Source organism: Colossoma macropomum, unplaced genomic scaffold (genome assembly GCF_904425465.1).
Source record: "Colossoma macropomum unplaced genomic scaffold, Colossoma_macropomum, whole genome shotgun sequence".
Classification (NCBI taxonomy): Eukaryota; Metazoa; Chordata; class Actinopteri; order Characiformes; family Serrasalmidae; genus Colossoma; species Colossoma macropomum.
The window spans coordinates 26,844,999-26,860,952 of record NW_023494806.1 but is presented as its reverse complement, the minus strand read 5'-3'; the positions used below and the strand labels follow the sequence as shown (position 1 = coordinate 26,860,952).

General features: G+C 38.7%; 1 protein-coding gene across 1 annotated transcript in view; it reads left to right on the top strand.

Annotated features, from left to right (window-relative positions):
• Window positions 1-15,954, top strand: part of epg5 (ectopic P-granules autophagy protein 5 homolog (C. elegans)) — a 43,533-nt gene that overhangs the window by 19,653 nt on the left and 7,926 nt on the right. Inside the window, exons 18-37 of the mRNA XM_036598203.1 lie at window positions 526-666; window positions 2,416-2,560; window positions 2,697-2,894; window positions 2,996-3,106; window positions 3,499-3,621; window positions 4,230-4,396; window positions 4,711-4,944; window positions 5,332-5,455; window positions 6,479-6,626; window positions 7,029-7,200; window positions 7,916-8,078; window positions 8,718-8,860; window positions 9,090-9,246; window positions 10,446-10,640; window positions 12,611-12,824; window positions 13,556-13,686; window positions 13,864-14,071; window positions 14,914-14,989; window positions 15,100-15,203; window positions 15,328-15,503. Of these exons, the coding sequence (XP_036454096.1) occupies window positions 526-666; window positions 2,416-2,560; window positions 2,697-2,894; window positions 2,996-3,106; window positions 3,499-3,621; window positions 4,230-4,396; window positions 4,711-4,944; window positions 5,332-5,455; window positions 6,479-6,626; window positions 7,029-7,200; window positions 7,916-8,078; window positions 8,718-8,860; window positions 9,090-9,246; window positions 10,446-10,640; window positions 12,611-12,824; window positions 13,556-13,686; window positions 13,864-14,071; window positions 14,914-14,989; window positions 15,100-15,203; window positions 15,328-15,503 (3,130 nt within the window). The remainder of the gene's footprint in view (window positions 1-525; window positions 667-2,415; window positions 2,561-2,696; window positions 2,895-2,995; window positions 3,107-3,498; window positions 3,622-4,229; window positions 4,397-4,710; window positions 4,945-5,331; window positions 5,456-6,478; window positions 6,627-7,028; window positions 7,201-7,915; window positions 8,079-8,717; window positions 8,861-9,089; window positions 9,247-10,445; window positions 10,641-12,610; window positions 12,825-13,555; window positions 13,687-13,863; window positions 14,072-14,913; window positions 14,990-15,099; window positions 15,204-15,327; window positions 15,504-15,954) is intronic.

Sequence of the window (15,954 nt, the reverse complement as noted above, 5' to 3'; positions counted from 1 at the left end):
AACAACCTTTCTGGAGGGTGCATACCTCCCATTAGCCTCCCATCAGCATGGCCATGTTTAATGGGCATCTAAAGGCCAGGGCCAGTCAGCAGCTGGTCACTGCATTACTAAAGTTCTGCTTAATAAATTGTTACAATGTAAGTTAAGTCATTCTAATTGGTTTTATGCGATATCACAAGTCCGAATTGTTCACAATGGTGATGATAGGAACCAGATGTCCAAAACATCTCTAAAATGCCTCTAAAGCCACCTCACAGAAAGTTATTATTAGAGCGTATGACTTTGTTGCCTGATGTCTAAAACATTGTAGTACAATAATACTTTTTTTTTTGTAATTTTTGTAAAGTTCATTCATAATGGAGAGGTACATACAGGGTGTTGTAAGGCAAAATAGTCTCCAAAGAAACTTTTGGATCTACCACATAATCTACAGAATTTATCTGCATAATTCTGCGTACTATCTGCATAACTGATTATCTATATAATTTCTGGTGGGCTGATGGTTATTGTCTTTTTTTGATGTAGCTTGGAGAAGTTCTGCAGTGAAGGCATTGCTCTGCTGAAGATCTTGGTCCAGTCTCGCCACCTCAAAGCTGTGGTCCACGTGCTGGAAAACATTCTGCCACTGGCCTACCACTGCCAGTTCTACCTGCTCAAGAATGAACAGTTAGGAACCATTTATATTATCAGAGATATTTCACATTTCTGTTTTTGGTCTCTTGCCTGTAGCGGTGTACTTGTGAGTTTTGCCGGAAACATTGTTTGTAGCTGTCTGGAGGCCAGACTGTGCTGGTACATTCGCTTACCTCCTGTCTTACAGTCTTGTTGGCAAACATTCATTTCTGTTTTTGCCAGCTTTCATGGCCAGGCGTCTTGACTGCATCCCATTGCATTCTGTAATCCGCTCTCCAGGCCTCTTGCCAAATAAGTATATCTTAATTAAGAAGTGGCACAGAGTACAGATGGGATGACACCAGACCACCAGACCATTAAGTAAGCAAGCTTACTGGTATGCTGCAGCCCTAATACATAGGTCATATTCATAATATGATGGTACTATTTTTAATTGTGCTGAAGGTTTTAATGTGCCAGTTAGACATTGTAGATACTGATTTAGAACATTTAATTGTAGCAGTAAAACTGTCTAAAAATGTTCGGCTTGGCATATTAATGACTTTTGATGTTTAGGTTTGACCAATATTTGATGTATTTATTTTACTTTAAAAAGTAGACTGTTTAGGCAACCCTGGGATACTGCGCTAAAAAGTAAAGCATTTTACTGTAATGGAAACAATGTAGAAATTAATTATATTTCTCCCTGATTTTGATTAGTTCCAGACTGATCAAGTCCCAAGTTTTAGTGTCTGCTAGCGATGGTAGAAATAAGAGAGACATGTTTAGTTGCTTTTGGAGATCTTTTTGGAGAGCAGAGGTTCTGAATCGGTTCCACTACTGCTGCTGGGTGCAGTAACACTGATTAAATTTTTTTCGTGTGTTTTATTTGACCACCCATAACTAAAGCTTTAAAATTGAGAATTTTTGCATTTTTATCAATAACATTTGGGAAAGCGTTTGAGACATAGAGAATGGTTCTTTTGGTGACTTTTTTTTGGATAGGATCCTTTTTTGGCCTGAACTCTACCCCTACACACTTAAAAATAATGGTTCTTTAAGGGTTCTTTAGGCGCTGTAGATGGTTCTGTGTAGAACCTTTTTGAAAAGGGTTCTATTTAGCACCAAAAAGGTTCTTCTATTGTTACAATGCCAGGCTTGTTACAATAGAAGAACCCTTTTGGTGCAAATTAGAACCCTTTTCAAGAAAAGAGCCCTTTAATCATGGAAGGGTTTTTTGAGTGTTCATGGTTCTCTATGAAGAACCCTTGACAAACCATCATTTTTAAATTTGTAGGCTTCACTTTTTTAGGATGAATTCTCAACAGCAGTTGAATGATGTGAATGAACAGGCTAAGCTTAGTAGGTTAGATTATTTTTATGCCTCTGTAAAACCACATAATAAACCTATGAATTGTTCTGTTATATGCACAGAAATAAGAATGTCATGTCTTCAAGTGAAATTTAACTCATTGTACTTTTATCCGAACTGTCACCTTATGTGGAATGTATTAACCTATCGGTATCGTGATAAGTTACGTCACAATAATTGTATTCATAGTTCATAGATAGTATTGTATTCATGTGCCACTGTTGGTTCGTTTTTGCCTGTACCAACTTATCAAACCTTGGATAATAGAAATATCCTGCTATATATCGGATTTTGTGAAAATATTTCAAGTATCTTGATAATCTGTTTTTGCCATTGGCCACCCCTAGCTCTTACTTCTTCTAATACATTAGAAATGTAGGTTCTACTTGCGAATTTTGTTTTTTTACTAATTGTATTTTTGTCTGTCTTAGGTTCCTGAATTGTATCCAGCTGTTTTTGCAGTTAGACAGTGGGACTCCGCAGGGTGTTACCCAACAGGTCACACACAAGGTGACCCAACATCTCGTAGGCACCTCCAGCTGTGAGAACATCAAACTCCTCAACAGTGTGATCCAGGTAGGCCTTCTTATTGTTGCAAGTGCTTTTACTTCCACAGTCTTCCAGAGCTATCAAACTGAGTCAACTGGAATATACAAGACAGATGGTTATTAGAAGGTCTTGTGAAAGAACTCTCTCTTTGTCTCTGTTGTAGGCCCACATCCTGGAGAGCGCCCGGGTTGGCCGTGTTGGAGCAGTAGCTGTTCTAGAGTTTTGGCTGCATGTTTTGACTGAGCAAAACCTCTGGCACCGAGACAGAACCGTTCTGTACCTCCTGGACCATCTGTGCCGTGCTGCCTTTCTCCACCAGCAGGAGGAATGTCTCCATAAAGTCCTCTACCAACAGCATAAGGTGACACAACAGCTATATCACAGCAACAATAGGGTCAAATATTATAGTGAAACAATTCACCAAATACTTTGTTTTTGGCATGTTATTATGTCTCCCTACAGAATGCACTAGGTTACCATGGGGACAAAGGCCTGTTGTCATCTTTTATGGGATGGATTGTGGCAGGAAACATCACTCCTTCCTTCATTGAGGGCAATGCTCTGACTAGTGAGGTATGTACATTGATCTGTGAAGAAGTATGTTTTAAAACATAGCATAACTGCTAAGTTATTTACCAATGTGTTAATCAACACACTCAATCTAATTACACATTTAGAAGTGGCCAGGGATATTGCACAAAGCATGATTTCTCAGTTTAGCCAGATAACTTAAGCCCAAAGTCAAGTCTGTCCAGTAGGGAAAGTGCTGAGTGACATTCCTTTTAAACAGTCCTCAAATTTGGGCATAAGTTCTCTGTCTAACTGAGAAATCCTGCTTTGTGTACCCCCAAGAACAGATACCACAGAAGAAGTGTCTTTCGTTGAGTGATTGTAATATACCCTGTGTGTCACTACTGTTTTAAACTATAGCCTCATATCACATATTCATTTTGACCTGTCCTTAGGTGTGGTTTGCTTGGCTTGTTTTAAACATGGAGTCCATCTTTGAGGAGGATTCTCAGTTGCGGCGATGTGTGGAGCACGAGCTCCTCTCCAACCCTTCCCTCACCCCAGACCAGGCTCTAAAAGTACCACTTCTTATCTTTCCTCTGCTTCAGTCCAGTTTTTCAGCTTTGTTTCAGCAGTTTCACTCTCCAGATGTAAATTTAACACATGCAGGATATGTATTCAGACTAAAAAAATATAGAAGTCTTGGAATATGGTGTTAACTAAATCAAGATGTATTTCAAAACTGAACTTGTCGTAGGTGTCTAACCTTTTTTCCATTTGGAGTTTCATATGGGAACATGCCACCTTTCCTTTAATGATACTGAAAATTCACTTTGTAAAATATTGTGGCTTTAAGGGCAGCAAGTTTTTTAGGTAGGTGCCTTGTGAGATTTTGAAAGTTCATCATTAATGTTATCTATGCCAAACCCCATTCATTTTACCACTCAAACCTTTTGGGTGTTTAAGCCACTTTTGGGGCTAATTATTTTGACTGTGCTTTTAACAGTAATTTGGAAAAATGTCAAATCAAGCTATTCTTTATGCGAAGACCTATTTGAATTATGATGAAAGTAATGATGAAAACAGTACTCTGAAATTTTCAAACTTTTGACAAACAGTGTACATTTTCATACTCTCAAAACTGCTTTAGAAATTGTTTTTTTCCTTCCTTCTTCCTTTCTATCAGAAGGCGCAGGTACGTCTAAAGCTGCACGTGGTGCCCTCCCTACAGCGGCTGATGGTCTATCGGTGGGCTCAGCAGGCTCTGGCCACTCCAGCAGATCACCCGCTGCTGCCCCTCATCTGGCAGAAATTCCTGGAGCTCTACCTCCGCCAGCCTGGGCCTGAGTTTGGGTTGGTTCAGCATTGCATTTACAATAAACTATTACAACATACACCATCGCAGCAGTCTGATGAGCATTACTTATAATTCTGTAATTTTGGTTTTAGAGCTTTAGTGTGAATTTTAAACTTGTATGTAAATTATGAAATATTACCCCTATTACTCTATTTCTGTGTGGTGTCTAAATGATATAGGAGACAAATGAGACAAGTTTCTGCTGATCGGTTACTTTTGGGTTAAGGGGAATTCACTGGCTACAAGTTTAAGCTGTCTCTTGTATCTCTTATGCATGTTTGTTAATATCTTTTATTCTTCGTTCTTCTAGACTGGAAGCTAAAGGTTGCATTGGGAAGCGCTACTTCCACAGTGCAACACACATCACCCTGCTGAAGGATCTTAGGCAACGGCTGGTGGAGGTGTGTGACTTCCATCATGCGGCCAGTATGGCCCTGAAAGTGCCAAGCCCATCCAGTGACACAGCTAGTGAAGGAGAGGCTACCCCTGCAACCCCTATAACTCAGTACATGACCTCTCCTGAGCTGCATGTCGAAGTGGTTAGGTATGTCACCATGTTGATTACATTGCCAGAATGATAGCAAGTAAAAAAGTCTTAAATGAAGACAAGAAATCTGATGTTTTTCTTCGAGAGATACATGTCCTTAACTAGAACTTATTATTATACAACTTCTGTTTTGACAATTTAAAGTTAACTGTGAAGTTACCTTATCTAAGTGTCAGAAAACTTAAAAAATGAAGGACGCTAAATTTATGTGCTAATGAATTGAGAATTTTGTTTGCAGTTGCACTCTGTAATGTGCCGTGTTGTTTTAGTGACTGTTTTTACTGCAGAATTGTATTGTTTGTCACTAGCCTTGCCCATAACTGAGACATCATACCTCACTCTGCACTGCAATTGTCATTTTATTGCTTATATCTTACTTGCTAGACTTTTTAGTGCCTTTGCAATGTGGATGGATGATGAGAACCTACAGAAACAGGATGTGTACTTGCCCTCATTGCCAAAGCCGTATGACGCTCATCGCCTAGCCAAAATTATGCAGGGCCAACAGGTAAGAGCCTTCCAGAGGTTTTCTCTCTGTAGTTGACAATACACCATTGCTGTGAACCTAATTGTTCTTTAAATGAATAATTCACCCAAGAGTGCTTATATGACCAACAATACATGAAATCTTGGTAGCATGATTTCATCTACATGATGCTGATTGGACCTTTTCACTATTCATTAATGTACAACTTCCCAACCCTGATCCTGCAGTACCCCTGCCCTGCACATTGTAGTATTTTCTCCAGTCTAACACACTCACTTCCACTCAGGAGTCAATTAGCTAATTAGTTGGATCAGGTGTGTTAGAACAGGGAAAACACTTCAGTGTGCAGGGCAGGGGTTCTAAAGGACCAGGTTTGGGAGCCGCTGCTTTAAAAGAAATGTAATCAGTAATGATTTTTAACCGTTCCTTTGTAAATCTCCGTCTGCTGTGTTGTTTTTAATGCCTTTACACTAAACAACGTTAACATTAAAAGATAGTGTTACCTCACTGTAAAAATGAATGGATACTCAAGGTAGGGGTGGGTGGTACTGCAATATCATATTTCAATACTTAGACATTTTTATGATACACAATATGTTTTATGACATTTTGACACACAGACCTGCCAAAATCTGCCATCAGAAACCACAATGTGCAGTGATTTTATTCGACATTCCCTATGTCTCACTGCGCTAAATCCAGTAAGACGATGCTCACTTTGTAATAAGTGATGCAGTCGGTCTGTCATATCATCATATTGCCCACTTCTAACTCAAGGCTCCCTTTGGGGTTCCTCGGCTTGCCTTAAGGGAGCTAAAGGAAGGAACGTAAGATAGCTGAAGCATGATGCTTCATCAAACCCAGTTGGTTAGTTAGAGGTTTCTGCAGGAGACTTACAAGGAATCCTCCAGTAATCCCATTGTATGTAGATATACATCTAATTTTTTGAGTCAACTAAATGTATCTTTTAAGTGATTTGAGTACCCTGTTGGATGTTTGAGACACTTAAAAGCTTTTACAGTGTCATCTTTTGATATGGTTTAGGAGCTGTGGATGGAGTATGTGGACATTGAGCGAATCCAACATGAGCTGAATGAAGTTCTTAATCTGTGGATAAAGGTCAAAAGTGAGCCTTCATTCTCCCAGAGCAGCAGCAATTCCATCTTCACTGATTTCATCAATCCTCAGGCTGGTTTGTACACCCTTTTTTGCCAACTGTTACACCTTAGGGATTAAGTTTAATAAAATTTCTAGTACATGGTAACATTTATTTAACTGAATAAAATCTGAAATATTTTAGATTTTGGTCCTTTTGTGCATGATAAATGCTTAGAAATTCGACCTGTTTCTATCTTTTATAATGGTCTTGGTTCATTAATGGGAACCGAGATTATGCTCTCAAGATTAGATGTTTTATATGTTGTGTAGAAGAGGTGTTTTATGTAAACAGGACACCAGGGAAATGTAACAATTCTTAATGCATTTTGATATCATAGTACACCTAAGTTGAACTGAATAACTTCAACAACAGTATAGTAGCTTTGAATGTGGCTGGCCTTAGAGTAAGTAAAATTCCTCTGTCGGTTCTTTGCAGCAAGAGAGCGCATCCTCACCAACCTGAAGAAACACGATGCTCCCCAAGGGGCACTGTTACTGGTACCTATGAAGGCCCCGGTGCCTGATATTCCCACAGGATGCCTGTCTGATGAGCAAACATCTGCTGCTCTCATCCAGGAGGATCTCACTAAGCTACAGCACCAAGCCAAGTAAGATACATTTTACTTTCAAAGCTGGAATACCTTGGTGTAATGTAACAGAATATCCCCAATAACAAATTTGATAACCCCATAAGTCATATTATTCAGGTAATCTTTAGAGGCCTCATAAAACTCTCTGTTTTCAATTCAATGTTTTTGTGATGCATTTGTATGTCTGCCTGTTTAGCCTATAGCATTTTAGCTTGTTCATTCATGTTGAATTTATAATGAGTGTTTCAGTCTGCACTGCTTTTTGTGTGAGGTGCAGTAAAAGTCAGCCAATCAGAACAGAGCTCATTTACATATATCATTCTCAAAGGCACAGTAACAAAACGAACTTGTTTAAAATGGATAAAGAAAAGTTAGAAAATTAATTCTGACTGTTTTGGTGCACATTATCACATACAAGCAAATTATTTGGTATATACTATGCAACTAATGTAAGTCCCATAGTATTTGAAGGATAATTAACAGAGTAATCCAATTTAAGGGTGTTAAATAATACATTCAGTTAAACTCATAAGTTCTGTCATAGCAAGTTACGCATATTACAGTTCTGATATGCTACATCTATTATATGGGCTCTGTTATACATTCTCTGAAATATTTTAAGATATTTCAAAATATTCATACTTACCTTTTTGCCAAAACATATATAGATTTGATTTCACTGTTTTCAGACAGCGTAACTGAAATCCCTAATCGGGCTTTTATTATGTCTCAGGCTGGCTGCAGTGCGAGAGACGCAGCAGGTGGCGCTGGACAATGAGCTGCTGGAGGTTTTGCCTCAGCTTTACGCCAACCGTGAGGAGCAGCTCTCCATGCAGCTGGAGTGCAAAGGCAAGGGAGGCCAGCCTTGCCAGGGTCCTGCACATATAACCGTCAAGGTGAGTTTTTACACATACATGTAAATAGAATTGATTAAAAGTCAAAGAGTTCAAAACACATTTCAGAAATTAAACTGACTTCAGACTAAAATCCTTTTGCTTTGAGTGACCGTATGCATTGATCAGTTATTTTATTAAAATAAATGACTGAACATTCCACTTTGTTACTGACTAAACAATCATAACACTACTGAAACTTTACGAAATGTTTTGGCAGTGACAATTTATAGCTTAGTGAGCGTAACTCTACATGACAAGCAAACACAGCTTTGAACGGTTGTACACACCAAAAATTATCATATTTTTCAACATCTTTTTACTTTAAAAGAAATAGAAAAAATATCTTAAAAAAAAATTGAAAGTATAAAAAATAAATATTATTTTCACAAGTTGAAATGTAGGGATTGTAGGATTTGTGACAACCACCTCCCAATAAAAAGAACCCTATAAGTGATGTTTTTGTGTATATATAGCTTAATACAAGATTTAGTTTCTTTTTTTTTTTTTTGTTAACTATGGGACCAAAGTTTGTACTAATTTGGTAAAATGGTTCATGTATAGATTTTACTGGTAACAGTCTGATATCTGTCTTTTGTTTATCTATCCTAATCTGATGGTCTTTTTTTGACTGTTTTGTAGTATGCAGGCATGCACAAACAAGAGCCAGTCCAGAATCAGATCCAGTCCCTGAAGAATGATATCAAGCAGCTACAGGCTGATGCAGTTAAACCTCCTCCTCAGAGCCTAGCTGAGGCTGCTGTGCATACTGAGAATTTTATCACGTCAGTACCCGTCTACACCTTTTAGATCAGGATTGCTCACCAGTATGGATATAGTTTTCTAAATTGAACTAACAGCTTTTTTTAATTATAGTCTTTTCTCTTTTGGTCTCTGCAATTTTAAGTGCCACAAAGTTTTAATGGATGTTACTGTCACTATCCATTGACTTTTATGTTATCTGTATACCTGGCCATAATCCTTTGTTCCCGTTATATTTGTTTTTGTCTGTAGGACCCTAGTTAATGCTTATAAGTTACACCCATCACCGGCTGTCCAGAAGGTGGGCATTGCGGCGTTTTATCATATTGTGTCTTTCGTTTGTGAGGACACCCAGAGACACCCACCCACTCGACAGTTCTTCACCTCCTGTGTGGAGATTCTGGGACAGGTAGGGCTTACAACCATGGGTTAAAATCTGCTCACTTGTCCATTAAGGCAGTGGTTCTCAAACTGGTCCTCAGAGACCCTCATATTTCTGTTCTCTCCCTGTGTGTTGGGAGTTTGGATCAAGCAAAAATGTGGACCATCTGAGGGGCCATGAGGACCAGCTTAAGCAATGCTATGTTAAGATATAAATTACGAATTACGAGTATGTGTGTGCTTATTTATAAGATATTTGAACCAAAGTTAGACCATGCTTCTCAACTAAAATTCAATCAAAATCACACAGTTCCATGCTATTATTTTGTAATTACAATTAAAAAAACTTAAGGCTACTACACAACATATGTGATGTTAATAAACAACACAAAAGCACAAAATATGTGACATTTTTTGGGAATTTCGTCATGTTCACACCACGGCAAGAAACAGGCAGATTGTTCATCAAAAACATTCTTTTGCTTCTTATGAAACAGACAAACTGTGACACTGTGCAGGATGCTTTCCGTTTTGGAAAAGTGACAGGAGAGCAGAGAGCTTCACTGCCTCATTCAGGAGCTAAAAATTGATGAGCTCTTTCACTCACAGCTCTAGTATCAGATGAGTTTGACCTGATTTTGGCGATGTAGCTCCCCAAGTGAAGAAGCACAAAACAAACTGGTAGAATGTCGTCAAGTGCAAATAATATATCTTTTGCTTCTCACAGAACGGGCAAACAGTGGCATTGGGCGGCTACGTTACATTTTGGAAAAGTGACAGTAGTGTGGAGAGCTTCACCTCTTCATGCAGAAGCTCTGAGAGCTTTGAGAGCTTTCACATATAACTTGAAAACAATGTCACAGTTTCACCACCTGAAAAGTCACATTTGGAGTGCAAGATATCGGTTATGCGGTGCTCTAATTAATTTACTGTCATCATAATAAGTCACATGAATAAATCAGTGTGTAAAGGCCTTAAGGGTGATCAAATAATGAACCATCATTACCATCAATATGTGTATTTACCATCACAGTCAACTGAGTTATGGTAATGATGTAATAGTAATTACTATTCTCATTTTATGGAGAAATTGTAATAGCATTGGAAACATTGTATTGCTGTCTAAAAGCTTTAATGTGATGCTATGAACAGCAGGATAAAGTAAAGCAGAATTATGGCATGGAAAATGTGCACATGTATAAACCAGATGAATTTCACTGGGTGCAGGTCTTTATCCGGGACACTCAGACAGAGTGCAGGCGAGTGCTGAAGACCATCCTGCTGAACCGGCGCCTGTGCAACCTTCTGTCTCCGTACTTCACTCCCAATGCCTCTCCTTCTGAACTGGTTGCTTTGTATGAGGAGGTGGTGACGGCGCTACATGCTGACAGTGGTGATGTCATCTTCATGCTCCTCACCAAAGTAGGTCTCCTCTGTATTTTTTGACTAAGACCGAGCATGCTTGCTTAATAATTATTTAGACAAAGTACACAAATTTCACTATATGTCCTAAAGTAGACACCTGCTCATTCATTTCTTCTGAAATTAAGAGTATTAAAAGGAGGTTTGGCCCCCTTAACTGCAGTAACAGCCTCTACTCTTCTGAGTAGGCTTCACACTAAGTATTGGAACATTAGTGTGAGGATTTTAGCCACAAGAGTGTTAGTGGGGTCAGGTAATGTTTTTGGATTGTATGTTCTGAATCACAAACGCCACTGTAGCTCATCCCAAAGTTGTTGGATGGTGCTCTATCGCTCCAGAGACCACAGTTCAATTGCTTCACAGCTCAAAGCTGGGGGGCTTCGTGGCCTTTAAATGACACTCAGCTGATACCTTTGGCTCATGCTCCAGAGCACCCCATTCTATTGGCAGTGCTTTTCCATGGGGATTATACAGGCTGTGTGTGTGTACAATGGGCACTTCTGTCAGCAGTGTGCACTCTTAAAGTAGCTGAATTCACTAATTATTACATGTAGTGCATGTGTGAACACAACAAGTGGAGTTCTGTGTGTACTAAAGGAGGTTATTCGCTCACATTTTTGTGTGTATTTTAGGCAATGCGTAGAGACTGTTTTGTGGTGTTGGAATAATTATCTTAGCTTTTGAAAGTGTAGTAGAGGTCAAACGTTAATTACCACCTCACCTTTGCTCCTTATATTTGAGTCCTAATTAGTTCATTCCCTTGACAGAGAAGAGAAAGTAGTCCACTGTCTTCTATAAGCCACCTTCTTTAAGCCAACCTGCAAACAAGGACTTTTACATCTGCTTAATATGGTCATACTCACTCAGTCTACTCAAAAGCATCATGCCTACATATTACTTGCTTAAACATACAGCTTAAACATACAACATAAACCCTGAGCAGTCTACTTTTCTCTTGAACATCAGTGTTCTCCATGTTCACCCTTTTTAAACAGTGTTACTATTGTGTGCAAACATTATTCATAGCATTAGTAGAAGTTAGCCTAATTATGTATGACTGAAAACTACGAATGTAAAAAAAAATCATGGTGTAATTTTTGCCTGTTTCTGTATATATCATGGTAAAGAGTATTTAGTGCATATTTTATTCAAATAAAACCATTCTGGTTGCTTAGGTGAACTTATTTTTTGTAGAATAACAAAGACATATTATTCTGGGATGTCCACCATATTTAACGACTGAAGTAAATCTAAAATTTTTATTGGGCGAAATATCAAAAACAGAAATAAACAATATTGCTTTCTAACACTAACAAAGTAAAGGTGACTGCATGCAAGCACACAGCGGCTTCCCTGAGCCCCGCGAAAACGGTGCTCAGTGTCGTTTTTCATCAGAATTTCTCAAGTCATTTATGTTGTACATGCGTCTCCTACACTCAGACTTTCATCTACCAGCGTCAGACTCTTGTACCAAACACTGGAGTTTGGTAAATATTACAAGCCATTAATGCCATCAGTATTAACTGAGAAGATATGGAGAGTCTGAGCTTGTAGCCTGAGACCACAGCATCACTGGAAGCAGCTGGCTGAGCAACGGGTGCTGTAGGCGGTGCATACAGAAAGCCGACTGGCCTCTATTCTAGGCTAAAGGTTAACAGCTAACCCCAAGAGCCCAGATTTTCCTTTCACTCTCTTTTCCCTCTCTAACTCATTAACTCATTACTTGATGCTCCTTGACAACATTCTGGTCTAACTTACCTCAGGCTGCGACTCCCTATACAGGAGGTGAATTAGTATGTTCTGCACTGTGTGTATATTGTGTTATTTGTGTTTATTTGTGGCATACTGGTGTAGCGGTAATGACAAAAGTCATACCTTAAGAAAAAGTTTAAGCAGTATACCGGATGAAGCAGTGCATCATGTTCATGTATTAATGAATATCATTATCTTCCCTTTCTTTTTTCTTGCAGTTTGACCTGACACAGTGGCTGTCTGCTGCTCAGCCTCGATTTCCTGAACGGAGCCGTCTGATGGAGCTCATTCACCTGGCCCTCACAGCCTGTGGCCTGGAGCCTGAGCCTGAGGTCCTCATGCCCTTTAACCTCTTCTGCAAACACTGGACCCAGCTACTGGTCTACCAGTTTCCTGACCACTACAGTGACTTCCTCCGGCTCCTCACGAAGAGTAAGTACTCTAAAGAGCAAAAAAGAGTTATGTAAAACTGCAATAAAGTAGTGCAACTAACAGTAATTTCTATAATTAAATAAACTGTCATCCGCTATTCAGTAAATCAGCTAACGTTATTTAATTGCCTTCTTCGACTCCTCTACTTTACCCTCCATCTGCAGTGATCTCTTTTTATGGTACAACAAAAGCAAAAGAAGGATATTTCTTTACCGCTTCCTGTAAAATTGCAGTCTGTCTGAATGACTGTGTGTATTGCATAAACATTTTAAAGCAAAATTTTTTTATTTATTTTTTTTTGCTTTTTCCTTTTCCCACATTCATGGTAAAACAGTGCGTCAACATTTTTTCATAATCAGCATCAACTAATTAGCTTCGTCAGATAATTGTATAAACGCATGCATGTGGAGTGAATTAAGTGAATTAAGATTACTGTCACAGTCCTTGCAGAGATTGAATACAACATGCATTATGATTCTATGCAATAAAAAGTACCAACTATTACAGAAATGTATTTTATCATTGTCATGTATCATGTATCATTAGACCTTCTCTGAAGGCATAGAAGGACCCAAGGGTTCCCCTCTTGTGTTTTCCCTGCTCTAACACACCTGATCCAACTCCTCAGATAATTATCCAGCCCTTTATGTATTGATTGTGTCTGTTTTTGGCAGATCACCCAAGATTATAGATTAGGGATAAATTTGACCCTGGCTATTTCTTCATGACAGGCTCCTCAGAGCAGCTTCTCAGCGCAGATTGCTGGAGGGCTTCCCTGCGAGTGCTCGGCTGCTGCCCTGATTCTAAAAAGAAAGCATCCAGACCTTCATCCACACACTCCATCTTCCTCTCCCATCAACAGGTAACACTCTACATTCACATATCCCCCTGGAGTTTTAGTATACAGAAAAAACAATTTACCTAATGATCACTGAATAAATAATATACCTGTTTGGTTAACACTTAGCAAAATGCACTTATTCACGATTTAATTGTTTAATTGTATTATTTAATGTGAGCACTGCATGTTTTGTTCCAGGTTGAAGAAACGATAGAGTGGCTGTCAAACTACTTTCTAAAGCTCCGTCTGTCCAAAGGAGACTTTCGCAGTTTTGGCCTCCTCTCTAAATGGAGACCATACATTGAGGAAGTCAAGATGTTCTTTGAGTTTCTCATCAGTTACCTCATTGATCTGGAGCTGAACAACTGCAGCAAGGAGCCACTGGGGAGTGCAAGATTGATTAAAGGTAAACTAATGACATACTGTTTTATGTTAACTTAGTTTTTATTTTGTGTTTTGAATGATAGTAGGTTTGATTCAGCAGAGACGTTATTTAGAACTGTAATTTCTTAGAGTGCTGTGATAATATGCAAACACCAAATGCAGAAAACTTTATGACTCTGTATTGGCCTACCTTATGTGTACTCTAAGTCTAAATATTAAAGCAAGTAAAATGCAGAAAAAATGTATTTTATGCAGTGACCCTGACCGTAAATTCCCATGCAAATGACAATGCTAATGACATACTACATTCACTTAAGGCAGGCACATTGATGCTTACGGTAAATAAATTCATGTGTAAATTAAATCTTTTTACTTTTTTTGGTGAAAGCAGTGTGGAAATTGGGTAGTCACTCCTATCTCTTTAATTTATGCAGAGATTTCTTATCCTGCATCAGTTGTTCATAAACATCATAGACGTCCTATAGTAAAATTGCATTATGCCACCTCTCTATAAAACTAATCCTGTCCAAATAGTACTAAAGAAGGTCATGATTACAATATCCCTCATCACAGACAATAAATATTTTAAAATGAGAATGGTTTCAGGTCATTTTCAAGCAACTCACTTTGTGTAATAAAACATTGCTAAGAGTTTCAGCTGTATTGCTCAGTTACCTTGCAGGCTGTATGCTATGTAGCCACTAACAGAAGTTGCTATTATGGTTAAGCACACATTTATTTCTATGTTCTATTAAGGTCATTGGAGAATTGTCTGTTTTTTCTTGTTGCTTTTTCATTCCTGTGGTAATGTGTTGATATTTTTGGTGTTGCTATTTATCCTTTCTATCACTATCTTTTATGTAGTTCTTCAGGACCTCCATTCAAAAATGGCTAAACTCTTCAGGCCCTGGATTCTAGTTCTGGACACAGACAATGCAAGGTATGGGCTACTTTTGCTTACTCACTGTTACATAAGTGAGAACTGAAGTGATGACTAATGTAATGTCTTACACACTTGCATATGCTTTTTTTATTCTTTTCTTATCACAGCAACCCTCGCTGTTCTCCGTGGCTTGAATCTGATACCACAGTAGCAGTCAGTGTAGTTACTCTGTATACACAGTTGGCTAAGACCTTGCATGACAAATTCAAAGGTGGGAAGCTTTATCAAATATATCACACTACTTTTTAGTCATGCAGTCTTGCTGAATCACTAAACTTTAGCAAGTTGTTGTGGCATGCATAAAGACTAGCTTTAACCTTTTCATTTTGGAGCAGATCGCTTGTTGCCAGGACAAAGAGGTGCCCTATGGCTCCATCTCATGCACTACTGTGAGACCTGTACCTCCCCTAAGATGCCTGAGTACCTGCTCTACACCTATCATGCTGAATACAGTCGTCTGCCGTGGAAGGACCTCCATCCAGACCAGGCCCTCATGAACCAGTTCTTTAATGTGAGAGACTTGCACACTCATGATTTAGAGCAAGCATTACCCTCCTGAGAAAGCTGAAGAGTGTGATGGCATGCTGTCTAAAAATATCACACACACACCATCTAATCATTCATTCATTGGTTCATCTTTAAAGTGAGGTGTTATAACTGCTGAAAGTCATTGCCCTTTGGTGGATTCTAGAGATTAAGGTTGTTTTCAAACCTCATTTGTTTGCCAAAGTTGGCACCAGAGTTTTCACATTGCAGTGGCTAAAGTGCACCAAATTATACATGTGGGTGTTCTTTGGCAGGGATACCAGTACTTAGTTACTTTCACTTTGTCTCCATTAAACAACCTATTTTATTTAAACTTTCATGAGCCTGTCATTATAAATCCAGATCTATCCCTCACTTACATTCTTGATAAGATATATTATTATACCCAGTTATGTTGCTTGAAAATAAAGATGCTA